This window comes from Protomyces lactucae-debilis, assembly GCF_002105105.1.
Source record: "Protomyces lactucae-debilis strain 12-1054 chromosome Unknown BCR37scaffold_4, whole genome shotgun sequence".
In the NCBI taxonomy this organism is placed as follows: domain Eukaryota; kingdom Fungi; phylum Ascomycota; class Taphrinomycetes; order Taphrinales; family Protomycetaceae; genus Protomyces; species Protomyces lactucae-debilis.
This window is the reverse complement of record NW_024467996.1, coordinates 139,942-164,276: the sequence shown is the minus strand read 5'-3', so window position 1 is coordinate 164,276 and position 24,335 is coordinate 139,942. Positions and strand designations below refer to the sequence as shown.

General features: G+C 50.8%; 8 protein-coding genes across 8 annotated transcripts; 5 read left to right on the top strand and 3 right to left on the bottom strand.

The window, feature by feature from the left end:
• Positions 1-371: 371 nt before the first annotated feature.
• Positions 372-2,707, bottom strand: BCR37DRAFT_239713 (and other transporter-domain-containing protein). Its single transcript, XM_040866543.1, has 3 exons — positions 2,015-2,707; positions 1,177-1,973; positions 372-1,136 (listed from the first exon to the last, which is right to left on the bottom strand). Exons 1-3 carry the CDS (start codon positions 2,315-2,317, stop codon positions 497-499), a joined length of 1,740 nt encoding a protein of 579 aa, XP_040726980.1. The 5' UTR covers positions 2,318-2,707; the 3' UTR covers positions 372-496.
• A 1,631-nt stretch (positions 2,708-4,338) lies between these two features.
• BCR37DRAFT_391275 (uncharacterized protein) lies at positions 4,339-4,905 on the top strand (the record flags this gene model as incomplete). The annotated part of the gene is made up of 1 exon (XM_040870984.1): positions 4,339-4,905. The coding sequence occupies one exon, from the start codon at positions 4,339-4,341 to the stop codon at positions 4,903-4,905; it is 567 nt and encodes a 188-aa protein (XP_040726979.1).
• Positions 4,906-5,040: 135 nt separating this feature from the next.
• Positions 5,041-6,069, top strand: BCR37DRAFT_344357 (ketopantoate reductase PanE/ApbA-domain-containing protein; the record flags this gene model as incomplete). The annotated part of the gene is made up of 1 exon (XM_040867559.1): positions 5,041-6,069. One exon carries the CDS (start codon positions 5,041-5,043, stop codon positions 6,067-6,069), a length of 1,029 nt encoding a protein of 342 aa, XP_040726978.1.
• Positions 6,070-6,319: 250 nt separating this feature from the next.
• BCR37DRAFT_391273 (uncharacterized protein) lies at positions 6,320-7,243 on the top strand (the record flags this gene model as incomplete). Its single annotated transcript, XM_040870983.1, has 1 exon — positions 6,320-7,243. One exon carries the CDS (start codon positions 6,320-6,322, stop codon positions 7,241-7,243), a length of 924 nt encoding a protein of 307 aa, XP_040726977.1.
• A 651-nt stretch (positions 7,244-7,894) lies between these two features.
• On the top strand, positions 7,895-12,530 carry BCR37DRAFT_385922 (putative ABC transporter; the record flags this gene model as incomplete). The annotated part of the gene is made up of 4 exons (XM_040870399.1): positions 7,895-8,240; positions 8,280-8,865; positions 8,905-9,593; positions 9,631-12,530. 4 exons carry the CDS (start codon positions 7,895-7,897, stop codon positions 12,528-12,530), a joined length of 4,521 nt encoding a protein of 1,506 aa, XP_040726976.1.
• A 368-nt stretch (positions 12,531-12,898) lies between these two features.
• On the bottom strand, positions 12,899-17,518 carry BCR37DRAFT_391271 (putative ABC transporter; the record flags this gene model as incomplete). The annotated part of the gene is made up of 4 exons (XM_040870982.1): positions 12,899-15,801; positions 15,841-16,529; positions 16,569-17,154; positions 17,197-17,518. The coding sequence occupies 4 exons, from the start codon at positions 17,516-17,518 to the stop codon at positions 12,899-12,901; spliced, it is 4,500 nt and encodes a 1,499-aa protein (XP_040726975.1).
• Positions 17,519-20,198: 2,680 nt separating this feature from the next.
• On the top strand, positions 20,199-22,715 carry BCR37DRAFT_365079 (uncharacterized protein; the record flags this gene model as incomplete). Its single annotated transcript, XM_040868266.1, has 2 exons — positions 20,199-21,725; positions 21,933-22,715. 2 exons carry the CDS (start codon positions 20,199-20,201, stop codon positions 22,713-22,715), a joined length of 2,310 nt encoding a protein of 769 aa, XP_040726974.1.
• On the bottom strand, positions 22,706-24,305 carry BCR37DRAFT_377168 (putative beta-1,4-mannosyltransferase). The gene has a single exon (XM_040868748.1). It carries the CDS (start codon positions 24,173-24,175, stop codon positions 22,781-22,783), a length of 1,395 nt encoding a protein of 464 aa, XP_040726973.1. The 5' UTR covers positions 24,176-24,305; the 3' UTR covers positions 22,706-22,780.
• Between the last annotated feature and the right edge of the window lie 30 nt (positions 24,306-24,335).

Here is a 24,335-nt window from a genome sequence, read left to right as displayed (position 1 = left end):
TTGATCCACTTGCCAGCATAAGAGAAGATAGTCTGGAGGAGCAGGACGATAGCAATGGTACGGATGAACTTTTTCAGCACGGAGGCAGTCGTCGCCTGTGGTGGGAGAGCCACATCAGCCTCGGTGTGCGTAGTAGTCTCTGCTAGCTTCTGAGGCATTGGAAGTGCGCGCGGCTGTGCAATCTTTCTGCGCTAGATTTGCACTCGTAGCATTGCCACGCAAGATGTGCACCTCCTCCCATCGCGTGAGGTTGGCCTGCTGTTGGGATGGCGCTTCAGATGGGCTGACATTTTGTCGCCAGCACGGGTATCGGCTGCTCTACGTCAGCTGCAGATCACTGAAGTACTGAACAATAAGATCAATAAAGATGCAGGCAGGTCATCTAGAGAAATTTGAGAGTTGAAATTCTAATCGTGCTATACAACTAATGAAACATAAGTGGTGGAACATGACAAAGCACAGAAAAGGAAGGTGCTTTGCATTGTGACTTCGAAGTCTAAGCAGACAAGTTGGTCTTCTCTTGGGTGAGATCCTCGCCAGCGAACTGAGAGACCTTGACCTTGGAGAACTTGCGTGCAGGGACTTTCTGTTCAAACAAGATGGCAAGCTCTCCGGGAGTCCTTCCCTTGGGCTCTGGCAGCCTGAAGAAGCAGTAGAGGGCGCAGAACAAGCAGATACCACCGTAGAAGAAGCCACTCTTGGCACCCCAGTTCCAGGCACTTGGGTTGAGCATGTATGGGGTAGTGACACCATTGATGATACCGACGACGTTGTACAAGTTTCGAGCGAGCACGATGGTCTTGCCGCGAAGACGAGTGGACTGCAGCTCAGAGACGAGGGAGTAGCAGATTGGGCCGACAGTAAGATCGTAGACACCAGTGTAGATGAGCAGCATGCTGCCAATTGCCCATGAAGGACCAGATCCCTTGCCAGCAAGCGATGTGAAACCAATGACCATGAGAAGAGCGCAAAGCACAATGAGACCATAGAGGTAGATTGTTCGGCGACCCACACGGTTCATCAAGGGCCAAGAAAGGAGTGTACCGATAGCGCCCAAGGCGTATTGAGCCATAGTCATTGAGAAAGCGTTTTCCGTCGCGAGGCCGGCCTGTTTGTAGAAGTATGTCGAGAAACCCCTAAATGTTAGCTTGATTCAATACACTTTGGACGGCTCACATGAAACTGCTACCACAAGCATTCTGAATGGCCCAGACGACGCAGACGATCTCTGTACGTCGGCGGTCCACTCCCTTGAAGCAGTCGAGGTAACTGGTGCCAGCGGCGATTTCACGTTCCAATTCGTTGGTGTGGCGCATCATGGCGACGGTGTCATCGGCATTGAAGTTTGGATCATTCTGTGCTTGGAGACGACGCAGAACAGCCTTGGCATCTTCGAAACGGCCCTTGCGAACAAGCCAGTAGGGAGACTCTGGAGCGAAAATGGTACCAATGAGGATAGGGACAGGCCAGATCCACTGAATAGCGAATGGAATGCGGTAGGACATCGAGTTGCCGGCATCCTCTGACATGCCAAGCAGGCCGCGAAGCACACCGGAGCCAATGAACTGACCAATGACCCAGCAAAGATTGGTGTACGTGGTCAAGTATGGGCGAAGTTGTGTTGGGCAAACATCGGCAGCGTAGGTGGTGGTCAGAGTCTGGAAAGCACCCCATGGGAGACCCAGCAGGATTTGGCCCACGAGCAGGATTTCGAGGCTGGGAGCAAAGAAGGGGATGAAGATGAGTGCAATGATGGCGGCGTGTCCGGCAATGATGGTCTTCTTGTATCCGTACTTTTCAGAGATGAAACCACTGAGGAATAGACCGATGATCTGTCCAACAGCCACACCGTTACTCAGGCCCGCCTGCCATGGTGCAGGGATTTCATAAGAGCCGTCCTTTTGCAAAGTACCGTATTTGCGCTGGAACGAAGGGTATGCGTAAAAGTTACCCAATAGCATTGTGTCGTATCCCTAGTATATTAGCATAGTCAAGCCAAAAGTCTTAAACATACCTCCATGACAATACTGGCAGAGATGAGCAAGCACCAGAGAACGGCGGACTTGTAGGCCTTGAGAGCCTGCCTCACCGTCAAGGTGTGCTCGCGGTCGGTGGCCTGCATGGCACCAGCGACGAGGTTCTTGTCATTATCAATGGCATGGCCAGCGATGATGACACTCTTTTGTGATGCGACATCCTCCACGTAGGCGATTTGGGTCTTGTCGGCCATGGTCGCTGCAGCTGTAGAAGGGAAGAGTCGTCTGACTAGGCTGATGAGGGACAAATACCTGGGGATGGCAAGGTCTTTAAGTACCATGAGCGTGTCTTGACATCCTGGGGCAGAGTGTTTGTCTGGGGAAGCTTAGCGAAGTGTAGTTGTGCGATCAAAGCAGGGTTTGCGCGCGGTCACGGAGAGAAGCGTGAAACTTCGGGCCGTACTTTGCGGATGTTTGTACAACAGATGGATTATCACAATTTGTGAGTGTACAGATGAGAGGGCCGTCGTTCGTAGAAGCTTGACCTTGGAGACTTGGATTGGTTGCTTGGACAGATGACAGCCGCAGTCCGGCCTGTTGGATTCACCCGCAAAAGATCCGACATGCGGCCGCAGTCGGTCCATAATGCAGACGTGGGACGATTTGGTCAAAGCTTTTCCCCGCGCTAGCATCAGTCAGATCAGTTCATCTGCGCGAAGGACTCAGAACTTCACAACTTCACAAGCCACAGTTTGAAGTCATAGCCTCAAAGTCATGACTCGTAGTCATGACTCATGAGTCATGAGCCTCTGGCAGAGTCGCAGTCTTCACGGGGAGTCGGGACTCGGGGTTAGACACTGGACGGACCAGCCTGGCTGTGCCACTGAATTGATGGGCACTGTGTCCAGGTGTCCAACGCAAGGGCTGAAGCTTCATACCATTTGCTGATTCGGCCGCAATCTGCAGGGTCGTTCTCTGTCAGATTGTCAATGAAGAATCCAGAAGCCCACGCTCACAGCTGAAGTCTCGGCGATGACATTGGCAATTAGCTTCAGGCTAATCAATTGCTGGAAGCCATATGTATTGTCACTGAGATGTCACGGACTCACAGTGCACATGCTGTCAAGAGTCAAGACTCAAGAGGCTGCAGCATCCCGTTCTCTTCACCCGGCAGCGTCCAATCGCAGACTGGGTTCCAATCAATCTGCTCATCTGATGAGATCTTGCATGCGCCTGCGATTTGTACCTGACATTGACTGAACCTTCAATTGTGAATACTTGCACGTATGAGACGACCGTGCCATTTCTGGTCTGTACTGGGGAATTGGACCCTGTACGGTCACCTGGAAGATGAGTCGACGACTCGCGAGTCACGATTATGATTAGGCTCATGCGCCTGAATTTGAGCTGATGCCAGTGCCATCATTGGTGAAGCTCTTCGGCCGAATTTGATGCCTGGCAATAGAGCTGCGAACATGAACAATCACTGTTGAAGCAGAGGCACTCCAAGCAAACGCGAGCCATGCGGCAGGGCAGTAGATTTCAGAGCTCTGACTCTGAGTCTGTGCAGTCATCTTCGGAGCGATGTATTCAGTCTCTTCGAGGAGTAGTTCAACATCGGCCCGAACACTGCGGAAGGCGAGATTTCCTTCAGATGGGCATTTCTCGCTTCGTTTCCTCGGGTTGCGCTGCTACTTCGGTGCTTCTCTAAGGTCACTCCTGGGTTGAACAAATACGCGACATGCAAAACAGATCAGCAAGTACGCGCGCTCCCCCGTCTGTCCATGTGTCATGACTCATGGCTCTCTGGCAGACTCGGACGCTGATATCTATGTTGCATCCTGATGCATGCACTGGCAGTATTGCTACTGTGGCTTCCTCAGATGCCGTGATTTTAGGTAGGTCAGGACGTAGGTAAACATCTCCAGTCCTAGCTGCACCTGAAGCCTTTGTGGTCAATGGAGCCAATGACTAGCCATAGATCCATGCCAGTCTCCATATCTGCAAGATCAGCTGATTGCACTGTGGGCGAGTCTGTGGCTGCAGCTGTCAGATCTCAGAGTGCCGGCTAAATTCGAGAGAAGGCCCGACAAGAGTTCGACAACCCGACAAACCCCGGCCAGCGCATCCAACTGCACCAACTTGCGACTTCACGCGGCACAGACCCAATTGCAACCACGGCCGACGTCGCATCCTCCCTAGCTGCTATATAGCTCAAGCAGCCTGCCTGTCTCTGATTCTTCCCAACTCACGCAACGAAAGAAAGGACTCCTCAACAAGGACAAGCTCCTCAATCTTCTTCATCGCTCAAAGCGCCTTGTTTGGCGCAGCGCATACTTCTCTCCACTCAATTACCTCCCGAATGTCTTCTGATACAGCATACGCTTCACAAGAGCACGCGGAAGCCATGCGTTTCTCTACTGGAGCCCTGGACAACAAGACACACGACATCCAAATGATTGAGCATGCAGATATGCAAGACTACAACATGGAGAATGACGACACAGCCGCAGACTTTTACGAAGAGCGAGAAGCCAATTCATCGAGCCTGGATCTTGCGTATCATGCATCGACCTTGTCAACGGATGCCGAGTCGCTGTCTCGAGCCATTGAGGCTGCAAGAGACCAGTTGGACATTCCGGGTCTTGTGAATTCAGAGCCTACAAAGCATGACGCATTGACGGTACTCTACCTGAGTGAAGCGTCCAAGAAGCTAGGCAAGACCAACAGTGCGTACTTTTATCAGCAGCAAGCCATGACCATTGCAGAAATCATTGAGCTCAAGGCCAAGAAGCTGCAGCGGTCGCGGTACGGCAGCACGACGCCTACGGGAACGCTCATTCCCGATACGGAGCTGAGAAATACGCTGGATCGGTGGAAGAAAGAGGCAGAGATGGAGCGACAACAGCAGCAGAAGCAGCTGAATTGAACCACACTACATGTGTTCTGTATTATACTTTACGATAGATGAAGCGTGTCCTTTGCACTTTCCTCGCTTGAGTCTTGCGACTTGTTGAAATTTAAAACCCTCATCTTGCTCCACACTCCACATCGATATCGCACAATGTCAAAGCCGACAGTTCTCGTTGTAGGAGCAGGCGCCGTCGGGGCCTTTTATGCGAGTCGTCTGCCTAATGCCGCTGTCAGTGTCATCTGTCGGTCCAACTACAAGGCCGTCAAGGACAATGGCTTCACCATGAAGACTCATACCTTTGGCGACTACAAGTTCACGCCTGCGAATACCTTCAGCTCACCGGCCGAGGCTTCTTCCAGTCACATTAGCTGGGATTTCATCGTCATCACAACGAAAGCACTCCCCGATATCACCGACGACACAGAAATCATCAAAGACCTCGTGACACCCGGCAAAACAGCAATCCTCTTGATTCAAAATGGTGTCGGAGTCGAGGAACCGTATCGAATTGCCTTCCCATCGAATCCAGTCTTGTCTGCAGTGACGGTCATTAGTGCTGCTCAAACATCACCCGGTGTGGTGGTCCAAAATCGATGGACACGTATCAGTATTGGTCCCTACAGCGGCGATGACGTGCTTGAGCTGCCACCTTCAAGGGAAGAAGCTCATAAACGGGATGCCTATGCCACGGAAATGAATAAGCGTTTTGTGCAGCTCCTCAAGGAAGGAGGTGTCAAGGACGCCGAGGAGTATGATGAAGCCGGCCTACAACTTGTTCGATGGCACAAAATCGCCATCAATGCGAGTATGAATCCATCTGCCGTCCTGAGTTCTGGAGCAGGCAATGCTGAAATGTCATTGGACCCGGAACTGCGTATCCACTTGAAGGGCGTCATGGAGGAAGTGCTGCAAACAGCACCCAAAATCCTCGGCCGTCCGTTTCCCACAAAACTTGCAACCGCTGAAGCAATTCTCAAGTCAACAGAACGGAACACCTCTGGTAAGCCGAGTATGCTGCTCGATTGGGAGCGTGGAAATCCGATGGAGCTAGAAGTGATTCTTGGCAACCCTGTGAGGATTGCACGGCGTAAAGGGCTGGAGATGCCACGACTGCAGAGTTTGTATGCATTGCTGAGGATGGCAGGACAAAGGCGACGTGATGGCAAGGTCAAGCTATAGGATTTATTGTATAGTGCAGCTCTTCTCATTTCGCTCAGGGGCAGCAGCTCGGCTCCACTTTCCATGCGCGAACAGATGTGGTGCAACATCAAACAAGCTTTCAACGAGCTCGTACACATGTCTCATGCGCGCTCAAGATCGGAGGAAAGAGACAGGTGACAGCTCTTATACGACTCAGCACATACACATCGCAGACAGTGCAGAAAATATGCATATGACTGATCACTTGAACAAACAAGAGCCGACTAGCATGAAACAAGATGTGTACCGGGCGCTAGGCGTCGAGCACGAGGATCTTGAGCAGCTCATTCACTCACCTTCAGACTCACCTGCAACAAGAACTATGCATAGTCAGAGCCGATTCGACGGCGTATATCGCTTTCTGGGCATGTACGACGTGACCATCTCGCCTCGCTACTTTACGTCCGCTCTATGCAAGCCAGCAACCCTCGCGAAATGCAGACTGGCTATTGGCTTGTATGCCTCGCTAGTCGTGCTCATCGACATTATACATACTCAAGTTACGCAAGGACTGGCTATGTGGTTCTCTTATTATACACACATCAGCTATGTAGCCCTGTCTGCATATTTCCTCTTTGCTGGCGTTCATACTGCCAGATATGCTCAATTTGGCATGACGCGAGGACTTCCGTGCTGGCCACGTCTACTACAAGTACTACACATGGTTCTACAGCATACCGTCTGCGCAGGTGCGATGCTCGTAACGATTGTGTATTGGGCCGTTCTTGCAGGTGACATGGACAAAAGTGCATATCCATTATGGGTCAACATTTCAATGCACGCGCTCAATACATGCTTCGCTCTCTTTGAGATTTGGTTCAGTCGCGTTACGACGCGATTCGCACTCATGCTACCCTCATTTCTTGTGGTCTTGTTGTACCTCCCAATTGTCTATATTGAACATGCAAGATCCAACAATTGGGTCTACTTCTTCTTTGGCAGTTCAAACAAAGCCATCGTCGCGGGGAGTATCCTAGGCATTGGTATTCTCGGTTTACTATGTAACTTGATTGTGCAATTGCTACAAGCTTTACGCGAGCGAGTCTTTGGCGCACACAGGGGTATGAGTGAGGAAGAAGCGGAAAGGCCGAGTCGACGTCTCGTGCCGCAAGTGGATCCGGCTGCAATCGAACTTGAGGACATGGCTGCGTGAATGCGGGTTCTCAGACCGCGACACAAGGCCGCAGTTCCACGGGCTTCAGCCTTCATGAAGCTACATTGAAATGGCTTTGAAGCTTGAGATCGCTCTGACGTGGCATGCCGCTCAGACAACAGGTTGCAGCCGCTACAGCAATTGTCCGTCGCACGGACTTGTCGCTTGTTTGGCATTATCGTCCTGTACGGCAAAAGAAGTTTCCGAGATTGTTGACTAATCTATGTTGTGACGCACAGACCACTACCCCTTAGCGTCTACGTCCGCGATCGCAACTACACTCTGCAGATGGAGGGTTCTATATCGTGATGCACAGACTTCTATCCCTAGCGTCCAGCCACGTAATTGCAACTACACTTCGCAGACGAAAGAAGTTTGAAGAACAGCTATTTGCGGGTAAATCTACACAAGAACTGATCCCACGGACAGATCTTTTATGCCGACGCCGATGGTCGCTAACTGGAGCGAATAAAAAAGGCTGCCCCTGTATGACGTCTACATACTTTGGCGGGTCGGCATGTCCGTGGCCGATACCGAGAAGCGCACGGGTTTGGTGCTCAGCACACCGCGCTAAGGCCTTAAAGCGCAGCCAATGCCTCCTCCGTGACGCTCAAGCTTCTAGTTTCAAGACCAACAATCTGTTCATTAAAGATGAGCCAGTCTGCTGCGTCTCCAGCATCGACGCTCATGGATCATCAACAACACACGGAAGAAGTCGCTCCTGCGATTGTATCACCTAGCTTGATCCAGGAGCACAAGGCACGGCCTGCTGCACAGTCTCGCGTGAGCCATGCTGCAAATACTACTGATTCAGAAGGTCATGGGGCGTTGGAACGGTATCACTCTCGCATGTCGCACATGTCACAAGAAGAAAGCAACGACCTCATGCGCAGACTCACCTCGCGGCGATCAGCTGGAGGTGAGGATCCAGGTGGTGACAACACATTCAATGAGTTGTTAGGTGAAATATTTGATCGTGATGAGATGAAGAAGAAGAGTAAGCACATTTTCCGCATTGTTCCCGGCTAACAAACAGATGTGGGTGTTTACTTCGAAGATCTGAATGTTATTGGTGGTGGTGTTGGTGCTGCGATTCAACCAACAGTCGGCGATATCCTCAAGGGCATTGCTTCCATCCCAATCTTGCCTTATGTCATCTACAAAAGTACAAAGGCCAAATCACCTGAAGCTGTTGAACGTAAGCTCATTCACGGCTTCAACGGTTGTGTCAAAGACGGAGAGATGTTGCTTGTTCTTGGACAGCCGGGCTCTGGATGCACCACATTTCTCAAGGCACTTGCCAATCAGCGGAATGGCTACAAGGAAGTCACTGGCAACGTCCATTACGGTGGTATTGGCTGGGAGGAAATGGCCAAAAAGTACCGCGGTGATGTTGTCTATAATAGTGAGGACGATCTGCACTTTGCAACGCTCTCAGTCGAACAGACACTACGATTTGCACTCAAAACGAGGACGCCTGGTGAGAGACCTCAAGGTGAAACTCGCAAGGGCTATCAAGACAAGTTTTTGAACGTTCTTGGCAAGATTTTTGGTATTGAACACACCTTCAAGACGAAGGTTGGAGACGAGATGGTTCGCGGAGTCTCTGGCGGAGAAAAGAAGTGAGTCCCCTTCCTTTGCTTTACCAGACTAACAATCAGGCGTGTCTCTATTGCAGAAGTATTCGTCAATCGTGCAAGTGTTGGCTGCTGGGACAACTCCACTCGTGGTCTTGATGCTTCGACTGCTGTTGAATACTGCCGCTCCTTGCGGGTACTGACCAACATTGCCAAGGTCTCGACAGTTGTGACCATTTACCAGGCAGGTGAGCAGCTCTATGACTTCTTCGACAAGGTCTTGCTTATTGAGGGTGGTCGATGCTTGTACTATGGTCCTGCCGAGTCTGCACGTCAGTACTTTATTGACATGGGCTATGAGCCTGAAGAGCGTCAAACAACAGCCGATTTCCTGACAGCCATCACCGACAAGCGTGCACGCAAGGAGCGAGATGGAGCAAGTCCACCACAGACGACAGAGGAGCTTGAGCAATATTACAAGAGTTCTCAGATATGCAAAGACAACTTTGAAGACATGAAGTCATACAATCATCGTTGCAAGGAAGATCCACCTGCAGAGACATTCAAGGAGACCGAATCCGACAAGAAGGGCAAGCGTCATGGCGTATATGCCCTTCCCTTCTACAAACAGATCTGGTACTGCACCATCCGACAATATCAGATCAACTTTGGCGACAAGCTCTCGCTTTATGGAAAGAATGCCTCTGCTGTGTTCCAGGCTCTGATTATCGGCTCTCTCTTCTACGACATGCCAAAGGATACCAATGGAGCATGTAAGAGACACCCCTTTATCGGTCCCGCTAACAACAGTCCTCCGTGGAGGTGTCATCTTCTTCAGTCTGCTCTTCAACGCCCTTCTCGCGCTCGCTGAGCTCTCCTCAGCATTTAGCTCTCGACCTGTTCTCATGAAGCACAAATCCTTTACATTCTTCCGACCCAGCGCTTTTGCGTTAGCTCAAGTGGTTGCAGATGTGCCGGTTGTTTTATTACAGGTGGCAGCCTTTGATATTGTCATCTACTTCCTCTCTGGTTTGCAATACACGGCGTCACAGTTCTTCATCAATTACCTCTTCCTCTACTTTTCTACGATGGCCGTCTACTCCTTCTTCAGGATGCTTGGGGCTTTGGTGCCGTCACTCGATGCTGCCACTGCTCTGTCGGGCATTGCCATTCAGGCCCTAGTTGTTTACGCTGGATACATTATCCCAAGGCCCAGTATGCATCCTTGGCTCTACTGGCTCTGGTACATTAATCCATTGGCCTACGGTTTTGAGTCCATGATGATCAACGAGTTTTACAATCTCGATTTGGAATGTGTCGTTCCGCGTCTGTTGCCATACGGTGCTCCAGGACAATTTCCCAACCAAGGATGTGCCATCGCTGGTTCGACCCCGGGATCCACTGTGGTCTCTGGCGCCGCCTACATTTCTGAATCCTTCACTTATGTGCGTGGTCACCTCTGGCGCAACCTCGCATTCATCATCATGTTTTGGCTCTTCTTTATCTTTGTCACCTGTGTTGGAACGGAACGTCAAAAGCCTAATGCTTCTGCTGGTGGGTCTCTTGTCTACAAACGTGGTGGCGAGCCAAAGGCCGTCAAAGAAGCCTTGGGCGGCGAAAAGGAAGTAGATGCTGCACAAGAGGCACAAGCAGCCCATGTCGAGCAACACGATGGCAGCGACAGTGACTCTACTATGGATGGATTTGAAAAGTCCGAGACGACCTTCACTTGGAGCGATGTCTGCTACAATGTCCCGGACCCAGCAAACAAGGGACATCAAAAGCAATTGTTGGATCATGTTACTGGTTGGGTCAAGCCTGGTCAACTCACTTGCTTGGTCGGATCGTCGGGAGCTGGTAAGACGACATTGCTCAACACGCTTGCACAACGTCAAACAACTGGTGTCGTGACTGGTGACATGCTTGTGGATGGACGCAAGCTGCCAAGTGCCTTCCAACGTGCTACTGGCTATGTCCAGCAGATGGACATGCACGAGCCTACTGCCACTGTACGCGAGGCACTTCAATTTTCTGCTCATCTCCGTCAACCTCGCGAAACACCACAGGCGGAAAAGTACGCGTATGTCGAGGAGATCATCAAGCTCTTGGAAATGGAACACATGGCGGAGGCAGTCATTGGCGTGCCAGGTAATGGTCTCACCATCGAACAGCGCAAGCGTGTAACGCTCGGAGTTGAACTTGCTGCCAAGCCAAGTCTCTTGCTGTTCCTCGACGAGCCTACCTCTGGTCTCGACTCGCAAGCTGCCTGGAACATTGTTCGTTTCCTCAAGAAGCTTGCCAATGCTGGTCAAGCTATTCTTGTCACCATTCATCAGCCATCCTCCATTTTGTTTCAGCAATTCGAGCGCATTCTGCTGCTCGGTCCTGGTGGCCAAACGATCTACTTTGGCGAGCTTGGTGATCAGTCCAAGACTATGATCAAGTATTTCACAAGTAACGGCGCTGAGGATTGTCCAGAAGATGCAAACCCTGCAGAATGGGTCCTCGATGTCATCGGAGCTGGTGGAGGTATTGGTGCCAAGAAGGCAAAGCAAGACTGGCCCCAGATCTGGCGCGATTCCAGGAACGCACAGGACACCAGGAGTGAGATTGAACGCATCAGACGGGAACGTGGCGGCAAGGCAAACAAGTTTGAACAAGACACACGTAAATACGCCATGCCCGTTACCGCTCAAACCGGTGCCGTTGTCAAGCGTATCTTCGTTTCCTACTGGCGAACACCTGACTTCTTCATTGGAAAGCTCATGCTGCACATCACCACGGGCCTTTTCAATTGTTTCACGTTCTTCCAGCTGGGCAACAGCGTGGTAGACTTGCAGAACCGGATTTTCTCTATCTTCTTGGTCTTGACTATCGCTCCGCCGCTCATGCAACAATTACAGCCACGATACCTGCAATGGCGAGCCTTGTTCCAAGGACGAGAGCAGCAAAGTCGCATGTACTCGTCTTGGACATTTGCCCTGGGTTCCATCCTTGTCGAGTTGCCCTACACAATCGCTTGTGCAACGATTTTCTTTTTTTGTTGGTACTTTGGCCCTGGCTTCGACAGATCGATTGGCCGCGCTGGCCCTATTTGGATGTTCCTTGCACTGTTCGAGATTTACTATGTTACGCTCGGTATCATGATTGCCTCTATTGCCAAGACGGAGCTCTTTGCGTCTCTCTTGGTACCAACCTTCTTTACATTCATCATTGCCTTCTGCGGAGTATTGTCACCACCCTCGTCCATCATCACGTTTTGGCAGTGGGTCTACCATCTCACTCCATTCAACTACCTTCTGAGTGCTATGCTCATCTTTGTCGTTCACGATAAGCCTGTCCGATGTGCCGCATCTGAGTTTGCACGATTTGCACCCTTGGCTGGTCAGACTTGCCAGGAGTACGCCGGAAGCTTCGTTCAGCAAGCCGCGGGATATCTGCAAGATCCAAATGCGACAGACGAGTGTCTCTATTGTCAATACGCGACTGGAGATGAATACGCTGCGACTCTTCTTGTTTACTGGGGTGATCGTTGGAGAAACTATGGCATCTTTTGGGCGTATGTCATCTTCAACATTCTCATTACCTTTGTGTTTACATGGCTGTATTGTGGTGGCTTTGCAAAGATCGGCGCCAAGCTCAAGCGCAGTGGTCATAAGCGGGTAAGAAAGGACAGTCAGTTGCGTGAGGCGGACGAAGAATCAGTATAAGTTATCGTAGATACATTGTCATTTAGCAGTGAAACATTCGGATAGATACAATTCAGCGAGCCTCTTCTTCTACCTACGTGTCTGTGCTTGAATAAAGTCGTGCAACCGCTACGTTTCGGTTCATATATGACTGTTGCAGCAATAGTGTTAAGCGATAGACGAGCGCTAGACCGCTCTTGTGCCCCTGAATTGCATGAGCCATTGTTCAAATGACCAGCTTAGTGGAACTGGCTTGTCTACCTCTCATACAATCACGAGGCGCTCATTCTGTCATACACTGACTATACCATTATCTGGTCTCTAAAGAATTAAGAAAAATCACCCTTTAAACATGGATCGAATCCTAATGATAGCTCGTTGTGCGGCCCTCACATAGAAGATGCTTCTCGCTTCTCTTCCTCATGCGATATTGACTTCTTTGAGCGACGCTTGCCTGATCTTTTGAACAACTGTCCAATCTTCTGGAAGCCACCACAGTACAAATAAGTAAAGAGCATGACAATGAGCACGTCAAAGATGACATATGCCCAGAACACACCGTAGTCTCGCCACCTGTTCTTGAAGTAGAGCTCGAGAGTGTTGGCGTACTCATCACCAACGGCATACTGACAGTATTCGCAGTCTGACGTCGCAGCTGGGTTGTTGAGATAACCTCCAAATTGCTGAGCGAAAGATCCTGCGTAGTCCTGGCACGTTTGTCCTGCACCAGGCGAAAACCTTGCGAATTCGTTCGAGCTGCATCTGACCTCCAAGCCACTCACCGCAGAAGTCAACATGCCTCCTAGCAAGTATCGGAACGGCGTCAAATCAACCATAAACAGCCAAAAGTGTGGGAGCGCATTTCTGGGGACCAGAACACCGCAGAAGCCAATGATGAATGTGAAAAATACTGGAACAAGGACACTTGCGAAGAGTGCAGTCTTGGCAATCGAAGCAATCATGATGCCGAGTGTGATGTAGTAGACTTCGAAGAGGGTAAGGAAGAGCCAAATTGCACCAGCACGAGATATTTCGCGAGGGAGTCCAGTTGGGAAGTACCAGCAAAAGAAAAAAATGGTCGAGCAAGCAATAGTGTATGGCAGTTCAACGACAATTGAAGCGAGGGCAAAAGTCCACGAGGAGTACATCCGACTCTGCTGCTCGCGACCTTGGAAGAGGGCACGATACTCGAGATAGCGAGGTTGAAGCTGTTGCATCAAAGGCGGGGCAATGGTCAAAACCAAAAAGATGGAAAAGATATGATTCTGCAAGTCCACGACGGTGTTGCCAAGATTCCAGAACGTAAAGCCGTTGAAGAGACCAGTCGTGATATGCAGCATGAGCTTGCCAATGAAGTAATCCGGTGTTCGCCAGTACGAGATGAAGACTCGAATGAAGACGGCCTTGGCCTGTGCGAAAGCTGGCATAGCGTACTTGCGTGTATCTTGTTCAAACTTGTTGGACTGGCCCCCACGTTCTTGCTTGATGCGGGCAATCTCTTGGTTCGTCTCGCGTGCATTCTTGGAGTCGCGCCAAATTTGAGGCCAGTCTTGCTTTGCCTTCTTGGCACCAATACCACCTCCAGCACCAATAACATCGAGCACCCACTCAGCAGGGTTTGCGTCTTCTGGGCAGTTTTCAGCACCATTGCTTGTAAAGTACTCAAGCATCTTCCTGGATTGATTGCCGAGTTCACCAAAGTAGATGGTCTTGCCACCAGGACCGAGCAGCAGGATGCGCTCAAATTGCTGGAAGAGAATGGATGACGGTTGGTGAATGGTGACGAGGATGGCTTGACCAGCGCTAGCAAGTTTTTTCAGAAAACGAACAATGTTCCAGGCCGCCTGAGAGTCCAAGCCAGAGGTAGGTTCATCCAAGAACAGCAAAAGACTAGGCTTGGCAGCAAGCTCCACACCGAGGGTCACACGCTTGCGCTGCTCGATGGTAAGACCGTTGCCCGGAAGGCCGATGATGGCTTCAGCCATGTGCTCCATCTCTAGCAACTTGATGATCTCCTCAACGTAAGCGTACTTTTCCTCTTCCGACGTTTCGCGGGGTTGACGCAGCAATGCGGAGAATCGCAAAGCTTCACGGACAGTGGCAGTGGGCTCATGCATGTCCATTTGCTGGACGTAACCGGTAGCACGTTGGAAGGCGCTTGGCAGCTCGCGTCCATCAACGAGCATGTCACCAGTCACGACACCAGTTGTTTGGCGCTGTGCAAGTGTATTTAGCAATGTCGTCTTACCAGCTCCCGAAGATCCAACCAAACAAGTGAGTTGACCAGGCTTGACCCAGCCAGAGACGTGGTCCAACAACTGCTTCTGGTGTCCTTTGTTTGCAGGATCTGGAACATTGTAGCAGACATCGCTCCAGGTAAAGGTGGTCTCAGACTTTTCGAACCCGTCCATGGTGGAGTCGCTGTCACTCTTGTCTTGGTCGGCATTGTCAGCTTCAGCCTCACGGGCAGCGTCGACTGCCTTTTCACCAGAAAGGGCCTCCTTGACCGCTTTGGGTTCTCCGCCACGTTTGTAGACGAGTGAGCCACCAGCACCTGCGTTGGGCTTGAGACGCTCCGTTCCCAAGCACGTCATGGCAATGAAGAAGATCCAAAAGATGAGAATAAAGCCAACATTTCGCCAAAGGTGACCACGAACATAGGTGAAAGACTCGGAAATGTAGGCAGCGCCTTGCACAGTCGTGGATCCGGGTGTCGAGCCAGCAATAGCGCATCCTTGGCTAGGATATTGGCCGGGAGCACCGAAAGGGAGTAAGCGCGGTACGACACACTCCAACTCGAGATTGTAGAATTCGTTGATCATGAGTGCTTCAAACCCGTAGGCAAGTGGGTTGATGTACCAGAGCCAGTACAGCCAAGGATGCATACTGGGTCTTGGAATGATATAACCTGCATAAACAACGAGAGCCTGAATGGACACACCCGAGAGGGCGGTGGCTGCATTGAGCGAAGGCACCAAGGATCCCAGCATTCGGAAGAAGGAGTATGTCGCGAGCGTGGTGACGTACAGCACCAACAGATTGATGAAGAATTGAGAGGCAGTGTATTGCAGACCAGAGATAAAGTAGATAATGATATCCCATGTAAAGACCTGAATTGCCACGATGGGGATATCAGCAACAACCTGTGCAACAGCGAATGCGCTGGGCCTGAAGAACGTAAACGACTTGTGCTTCATCAAGATAGGACGGGAGCTGAATGCAGAAGACAGCTCAGCCAAAGCCAAGAGTGCGTTGAAGAGCAACGACAAAAAGAGCACACCTCCGCGAAGGACTGAAAGTTAGTAATATTCTTGATTGGAGGAAGACCTACAGGCACCATTCGTATCGCGGGGCATGTTGTAAAACGAAGAACCGATGATGAGGGAGAGGAAAATGGATGAACCATTCTTGCCATAGAGTGAGAGCTTGTCACCAAAGTTGATTTGGTATTGACGCAAGGTACAGTACCAGACTTGCTTGTGGAAAGGCAAGCCATAGACACCATGACGCTTACCCTTCTTGTCTGTGCTGACCTCTTTGAAAGTATCTGCGGGAGGGTCTTCCTTGCATCGCTTGTTGTACGACTCCATATCTTCGAGGTTGCGCCTGTATGTGTCGGAATCGCGGTAGTAGGCCTCAAGATCAGCAACTGTCTGTGGCGGACTTGCTCCATCGCGAATTTTGCGGGCACGCTTGTCGGTGATGGCTGTCAAGAAATCGGCTGTTGTCTGACGCTCTTCAGCCTCATAACCCATGTCGATAAGATACTGACGTGCAGATTCGGCAGGACCATAGTACAAGCATCGACCACCCTCAATAAGCAAGACCTTGTCGAAGAAGTCATAGAGCTGCTCACCTGCCTGGTAAATGGTCACTACTGTCGAGACCTTGGCAATGTTGGTCAGTACACGCAAGGAGCGGCAGTATTCAACAGCAGTGGAAGCATCAAGACCACGAGTGGAGTTGTCCCAGCAGCCGACACTTGCACGATTAACGAATACTTCTGCAATAGAGACACGCCTGATTGTTAGCATGGTAAAGCAAAGGAAGGGGACTCACTTCTTTTCTCCGCCAGAGACTCCACGAACCATCTCGTCTCCAACCTTCGTCTTGAAGGTGTGTTCGATACCAAAAATCTTGCCAAGAACGTTCAAAAACTTGTCTTGATAGTTCTTACGCGTCTCGCCCTGGGGTCTTTGACCAGGCGTCCTCGTCTTGAGTGCAAAACGCAACGTCTGCTCGACAGACAGAGTCGCAAAGTGCAAATCATCTTCACTATTGTAAACGACCTCACCGCGATACTTCCGACCCATCTCTTCGTCTCCGATACCGCCATAATGAACGGTACCAGTAACTTCCTTGAAGCCGTTACGCTGGTTTGCAAGCGCCTTGAGGAAGGTGGTACACCCGGAGCCGGGCTGTCCAAGAACAAGCAGCATCTCGCCGTCTCTGACACATCCATCAAATCCACTGATGAGCTTGCGCTCGACAGCATCGGGGGACTTGGCCTTGGACTTTTTGTAGATGATGTAGGGCAAAATAGGGATGGATGCAATTCCCTTGAGAATGTCGCCCACCGTTGGCTGGATGGCAGCACCAACGCCGCTGCCGACCACAGTGAGATCCTTAAAGTACACGCCGACATCTGTGGGTTAGCGGTCGTCCAAAAAAGAATAAGAGGCCATACTCTTCTTCTTCATCTCATCACGATCGAAAATCTCGCCGAGCAAATCATTGAAGGTGTTGTCAGGGCTCCCAGAATCACCGACCGAACGTCTCGAGGTGAGCCTTCGTATCAAATCATCCGCTTCATCCTGTGACATGTGCGACATGCGGGATTGATATCGCTGAAGTGCTCCTTGGCCTTCCAAATCACCGTCATGCGTGGCATAGCTCTTTTGCGTACGGGCCGCAGGTCTTTGAACAGCCTGAGCAGCATCGCTACTGGTTTGATTGCTAGGCGCGAAGGCGGCCGAGACGATCGGAGGTGCAACGTCGGGAGCTGTCATGTCAACAAACAAACGGGCGCCGCTCTAAAGACTGCAAATGGGAAGCAAGAGTACAAGACGTATCTGTTCAGTAGAGAGCGGTAGATGGCGAGTAAACGCGGTTATAAGCAGACTGGCTCTGACTGAGGGGTCTTGTGTACGCCAGATCACTTAAGCGCATCGGTCATTTCGTCTGGACTCTGGAGTCTTGGACCAAAAGCATGGCCTCGATAGTTTGAACACTGAATCGACGCATTATTAAGCGCGGCCTCCCCGATCATGGCGGCTGTGAAATTCAGAAACGATCATGTCGAGCCAATAAAGGACGCTGCTCGAATCTGACAGCAACTGTATCGGTGTCGCGGTCTTGAGAAGTTGAGCTAGCCCGACCGTCCCACTTTCAGCGCGCGTGTCACTGTCAAGTCGGAGAACCGTGCTTTGAAATCCGAATCATCAGCACTGATTCAGCACACCACTGACGTTGCAGTTACCCTTATAGCTCGAAGTAGACCGACAGTCGCTGGTCATGGTACCGATCAATGGAACCTTCTCATCAGGGATGCCCGCTAAGCCGCTCAGTGGAGGGTTTACTCGCACCACGGGCCACGGCTGACTCTGCTGCTTATGCTACAAATTGCTACTGCGCAGCATTCATGTGCTGAGTCAGTAGACATACATACGCTGTACATGTTGTCTGTTACACAGGCGACTCGGCTAGAAATGAGTGTACGCACTGCCTTGTTCAGTCATCGTACGTAGACCGTTTCATCCACATGAACGCACCTAGTCAGGTCACCTAAGTCTTTTTTGAAGTCTGCAGCTGTAGCCAGGGGAGACATGAAGAACGTCCGACCTCGGCGAGATACTCTCGAGAAGCTGCATTTGTCAGTGTGAATGAACAGCTCGAGCCCACCACTAGGCCATCAGCTGTCTTTTGCATCGCTTCAAACAGCTTTCTTCCGAAATTGACATGGCCGGCACCGGACTCTCAGACTCGCTGCAATGGCGCATGTCATATTGTTCAGCAGCTTGCAGGTTGAGATCTCTTGCTGGACTCTGTATCAAGTGTAAGGTGCCTCTTGTTTGTTCTTCATTGTCAGATACAGTGAACAACGATGGGAGATTTACATGCGTCTTTCAAATAGACACAGTGAGCTCCGTAGGACAAATTTCATGTGCGTTGCCCAGCTCACGGCAAGCACTTTGGACAGCAATCGGAGACCAGAATGTATTGCTCGAGAGAGATACAGTGAGCTCGGTAGGACGACTTCATCAGTGTTGCCCAGTTCACGGTTGACCGAGCAACGTCAAACAGCATTTTTGTCGAAGGCGAACTCGATTGCCATCTGAAGGGGGCACACGCGACCTCCCGCTTGTGGAATCTGATCTTGCATGCCGCCTTCGGCAAGTCAGCAGTGGGCCATATACTAAGTTCTAACTCACTCATGATCAGTGTGAGGGCTGCAGGTGAACACTTCTTTTCAGTCGTAGCATACGCGTACGGTGGTGACCCCATCAGCTGTATGGACAATTGTCTGCATATTCAATATGAGTCAGGGCCTACGGTAGATGGTATATATACTTTGATTAATATGCTCGCTTTATAGCTTCAGGGCACCCATCTCAGCCATCTGTAGGCTAGTCGCTTGCTGGGCAACATTTTGTGGGCAGTATACTGGTACATCCGCCGTAACATCTGACGTAGTTCCGCATACGCAGATAGCCCGCGTGAGCCTTGAAGGTCGTCTTTAGTGCTGGTGAATAGCTATTGCTATCGGCTTTGCAAGGCTAGTTGATATTCCATACCGGTCTAGTTACGCGAGCATCCTGAAGCGGACTAGCCTGCGAAGCAGCCCAAGCAGCCCAAGCTGTCACTGACTCACTGCTTGTCAGAGGTGCAGGCAGTCCGTGCACTTATCAAATGCCCTGTAACTTAGCTATTCGCGCGTCCAGACTCCAGGGCCCGCTCCTCAGCCTCAGCCTCAGGTAAGCTTGTTCGGCAGCTAATCGCGAAGTGGAATGAGGGCCGAAGGAGTGAATTTGAACGTCGCTGAAATTTGAGTGCACACAACACGCTCTCCAACACAGTAGCACAGAGTCCTGAGGCGTCGTCGTTGATCCCTTGTACCGTGATTCGAGACTCAGGCTAGCCAGGTCGCTCAAAGGCCGCTGAGCAATCTAATATTTGGTCTTTCAGGCAGCTTGGCTCGCACTCTTCCGCCAAGCGCTGCTCTTCAACCTTATTGACAACGCCCACGTAGCGTGAAGGCCTCGAAGGATGACTCAAGAACAGAGTCGTCCAAGTCCAACGGCAAAGTTTCAGTCTTCCAGCAATCGCGACAGGCTGCGGCTTTTCATTCGACGTGCAGTCCGCCTTACATACCCGTTGTCCGAGCCAAGTGAGGGCTTTCTCGATATCGAGCGCGGCGCTGCTTCGAGTGGGCATCGTTCAAGGACTAGCAACTCTTCCTTCCGGCCCGTCGTCGGGCGCGTCAACACTGGCGGCAGTGATCAGCAGAATGTTGTCGACATTGTTGTGGTGGATAATAGCACAGATGACAAGAGCTCTGATGGCGGCGCGGCAACAACGCCTGGCAACGCTACGGATGTTGCCACTGGCGGGCGATACACTGAGCGCGGCAGCGATGTCGAGCCTTGGAACCATCGAAAGACTACGTTTGAACGGATACAGGCTTTGCCAATGTATACTTTTACGCATCATTTCTTCAGCATGCCCTTCCAAGATCCAGAAAAGGAACGGCAATACCTCAAGGAGAGCTGGTTCCTATCAAAACGAATGGCCTTGATTGTCTCAATATACTACTACATGGCGTGGGCCTTTATGATGGGCTTCTATCCGCGACCATGGGGAGTCTTCGATTATTACGCGTGGATCGGTATATCTGGTTTCTTCATCATTCCGCTCATGCCTCTGATTGTCTTGGACGTTCCCAAGCGCTTTCCAAATGCGTGGCAACTATACGTCTTTGCCCTTACATGGATGTGGCCGCTTCTTCTCATGCTTCAATTGCACGTCTGTCACTTTTACGGCAGTACACCAGCGACTTGTGGCACCAAAGACTTCGTCGGTGTCTTCTACGTGCTGACAGTCATGCCAATACTTGCAATGCTAGCTCTTGGACAATCACGCTTCTGTACCATTGTCGGGACCATCTCAGCGCTCATCTTTATCGCAATTGCAATTGTTCCCATTCGCATTTCATGGCTTCGTCATTGGTTCAACTACTTCTTCTTCATCATTTTCATGACGACCATTTCCTACATGAAGGAAAAGACTGACCGTCGTATCTACAGCCTTCGCGATCAGCTCAAGGCACAATTCAAAGCAACACAAAAGGCTCAAATTTCAGAGTCGCGTGCAGCAGACAGCAAGAAGCGATTCGTCTCGTACATCTTTCATGAAGTGCGTGTGCCACTCAACACGGCTCTTTTGTCCTTGCAGAATTTGGTTGGCGAAGAAGTCTTCAAGGGTATGGCTGTTGAGCATGTTGAGCTCGTGGATGTACTGCAAGCCTCGCTTGGCATGATGGAGAAGGTGTTAAATGATGTCCTCGACTTTAACCGGATGGAGGCTGGCAAGCTCATGTACACGCTTGCGCCATTTGACTTCGGCAAGGTCATCAAGTCTGTCTTATTGGGTGGTGCATTCGCTGCCAATTCGAAAGATGTCGGCCTCAGTAGTGCTCTGGATCCGCGCATCAATAACTTTGGACTCTTGGTGGGTGACGAGATGCGACTCCGGCAAATCTTGTCGAATCTCATGTCAAATGCTTGCAAGTTTACAGAGAGTGGTGGAAGCGTGACGATTGTCACGAAATTGACATATCCGACGCCAGATCGCAACGACGTATCTATTTCTGGTGCAAGTGGCACGACCACGGGGACCATGAGCGCAACGACAAAGGTAGCGAGCTCGCTTCCAATAAAACCCGAGCAGAAAGTGACGATTCGCATGGAAGTGCAAGATACAGGACTCGGCATTAGTCCACGAGATGTACTCAAGGATCGCCTGTTCAGCCCGTACGTCCAAACTGAGATTGGCAAACGTCAAGGTGGCAAGGGAACGGGACTGGGACTTGCCCTTGTGCGCAATATTGTCGAGCTCTCCGGTGGACGACTTGGTCTACGATCTTGCGTTGGCGAAGGATCTACATTTTGGATTGAAATGTCCTTTGGTGTGGCAGATGCGCATATCTTCGAAGCTGGTGTTGCTGCTTTGACGAAGTTCGACGAGGCTGAGGCTGTCCAGCAAGTGGTCCAAGTGCATATTGACCAACCAGGCGAGGCAGAGGTGATGCCTACATTGCCTGAGCGACTAGAGTCGAAGCAGCTCGAGGATGGTGCTGTGCAAGAGTCATTTGCTCTCCCGCCCATTTCGCAGATGGCGGCAGTCTCACAAGCACAGGTTGAGCAGCTTCAGCGGCGTGCCTCGATCGTTGCGCATCCAACTGGAACTGCTCCGACCGATATTGATAGCGCCAATGCGGCTCCGGCTGTTGCTACAGCAACCATAACGACCCTGAGTCAGCAAGGCCCTGGCAATATCGTTGCACAGCGTGCCCTACTCATGGGCGGCCAAGCAACAGCTGCTTCCGTTGCCGAAGAAACGATGCGTCGCCCTAGTCTGGTTGCCTTGCATTCGTCTGAATTTGAGCTCGCAGAAATCCCTATTCCGGCAAACTCGACATTGCCTCGAGCCTATGCGCCTGCAGATCACGAGTTGCGCACGGGTTCCTTTAGCTTTGGCCGACCACGCGATATTGACGAGTCTGAGCCCTGTTCAGTCTTGGTGGTGGATGATGACTTGTTGACGCGGCGATTGCTTGCGCGCATGTTGACACGATTGGGTCATGCTGTAGAACAGTCTGAGAATGGATTGTTGGCGCTCAACAAAATTCGAGAGCGGTCGAGAGAGACTCGGCCGTATGATCTTGTGCTCTTGGACAATCAAATGCCTGTCATGTCTGGTGTGGAAATGGTCATGCAATTGAGATTAGAAGGATTGCCTACCTTTGTCTGTGGCTGTACAGGCAATGCTCTGTCTACAGATGTACAAGAATACCTGGATGCTGGAGCCAACCACGTTTTGACGAAGCCTGTCATGGAAGCTTCTATCAAACGCATGGTCCAGCTCGCCAAGGATTATCGCAGCCAGCCCATTCAACTACACGCCAACGACTTGTTCAATGTCAAGTAAGCATATTTATACAACTACCTCAAGCGATGAGCATCTGTCACATACCTTTTTTTGTATCAATACTTCTATGAACGATGTTCAAATAGCGGTGCGGCCACCTCAGCCCAATGAATATCCCAGGTCAGTGCCGATTGCTTCTTGGCGCCCCTTTTGAGTGTTTGCAGGTGTGCACTGCCGACATCATCCACCCCTTCATACTCCTCATCGCTCTCTCCTTGTGCAGAGCTATCGGCGAATAAGCCAAGTAAACACGCTGCCATATCTTCATCGTCCGCCACAATTCTGCCATCAACACCTTGCGTCACTAATTCTGGCAGTGCTTCGAAGTCAATGGCCAGCACGGGCGTACCACAGCCAAAGAGATCAACAATCTTCATTGGTAGATCGAGTCCGGAAGAAGAAGTATGCAGGGAAATGCCAAGATCTGCACAAGCTAGTAGTTTGGGATAGTCTGCAGCTTGGAGCCATGCCGTTTTGATGGTTACTGAATGTAGCGCCATTTCTTCAATCTTCTTCGTGTAGGCGGCTTGGAGTGCTCCTTTGCCTGTAATGATGACGAGGAGGTGCGCTTTGTTGTTGGACTTGACTGGTGCCTCGTCATAGCGCTTCAACGCTGAGAGAAGAATACCAAAATCTTCATCTGGTGTCCAAGATGTACTGCTGACCAACAGTCGATCGCCACGCTCACGAGAGAATTGGCCATCTCGAGTATGCTCGAAAGCATTCAAGAACGCCGTTTGCTCAGCTTTGGATAATGCTTTGAATTGACCAGCGGGCCTGTCGTGCAGCGTGCATTGCTTGCCTTTGAGATTAAACGTATCACTGAGCCAAGAGCGCATAGCATCTGTGACCATTAGGTGTGCATACGCCGTTCGTCCAAAGAACTGTTCATATCGCCGTGCGATCTTGACGAGCGGATGATGCTCTCCGAGTCGAAGGCCGAGGATTGTATAACCAAGATTATGCCAGTCAATGACGAGTCTTGTATTGCGAAGCCAGCATAGGAGTTGAGCGAGTGCGAGGACCGGGATGGCCGGTGGGTTTTGTACGAGAAGGTAGGCTGGCGGGTCAATGGCATAGCCAAGAATGAGGACCAAGAAGAGTAGTTGATGCAGCACTTTGATGGGCCCAAGAATTGGGAATAAGTATCGTGGACCTTTGCTTAAGGACTCCGGCACGTCTGGCAAGAATTGGTAGCGAATGTTCTCGTCTGTTAGAAGGGCTTCATGTGGTTTTGTGTTGCCATAGCCAATCAAATCCACTTTGTAACCAAGTCTTGATAGAGACAGAGCATGATACTGCATTCGCGGTGATCTGCCAATGTCGCCTAGCACAAGCACAGCGATAGATTGGTGCTTCTTGGCAAACTTGGAGCCAGGTACGAACGGCGACGGGGCAAAGAAGTAGAGCAGTGTCAAGACATAGATCAGAATTGCTCCTGCAATATAGTAAGCGAGCATCTGAGCAGTTATCTATTTCTCATGGAAGGCCAAGCTGAAGCAAGTGGGCAAGTTGGTTGTGGTGTGGTTGGCTTAATCTTGATCCAGACCACGATGCGGCGTCACTTCACACGACCACACCGACACAAGTCCTAGATCTGGGCGGAGCAAAACAGAAGCT

Bases quoted from the DNA above. Each gene is read 5' to 3' on its own strand.
- BCR37DRAFT_239713 (XM_040866543.1), bottom strand. From the start codon at position 2,317: ATGGTACTTAAAGACCTTGCCATCCCCAGGTATTTGTCCCTCATCAGC. The intron at 1,974-2,014 runs GTATGTTTAAGA...CTAATATACTAG, and splicing joins CTGCCAGTATTGTCATGGAG to GGATACGACACAATGCTATT. The intron at 1,137-1,176 runs GTGAGCCGTCCA...GCTAACATTTAG, and splicing joins GCTTGTGGTAGCAGTTTCAT to GGGTTTCTCGACATACTTCT.
- BCR37DRAFT_377168 (XM_040868748.1), bottom strand. From the start codon at position 24,175: ATGCTCGCTTACTATATTGCAGGAGCAATTCTGATCTATGTCTTGACA.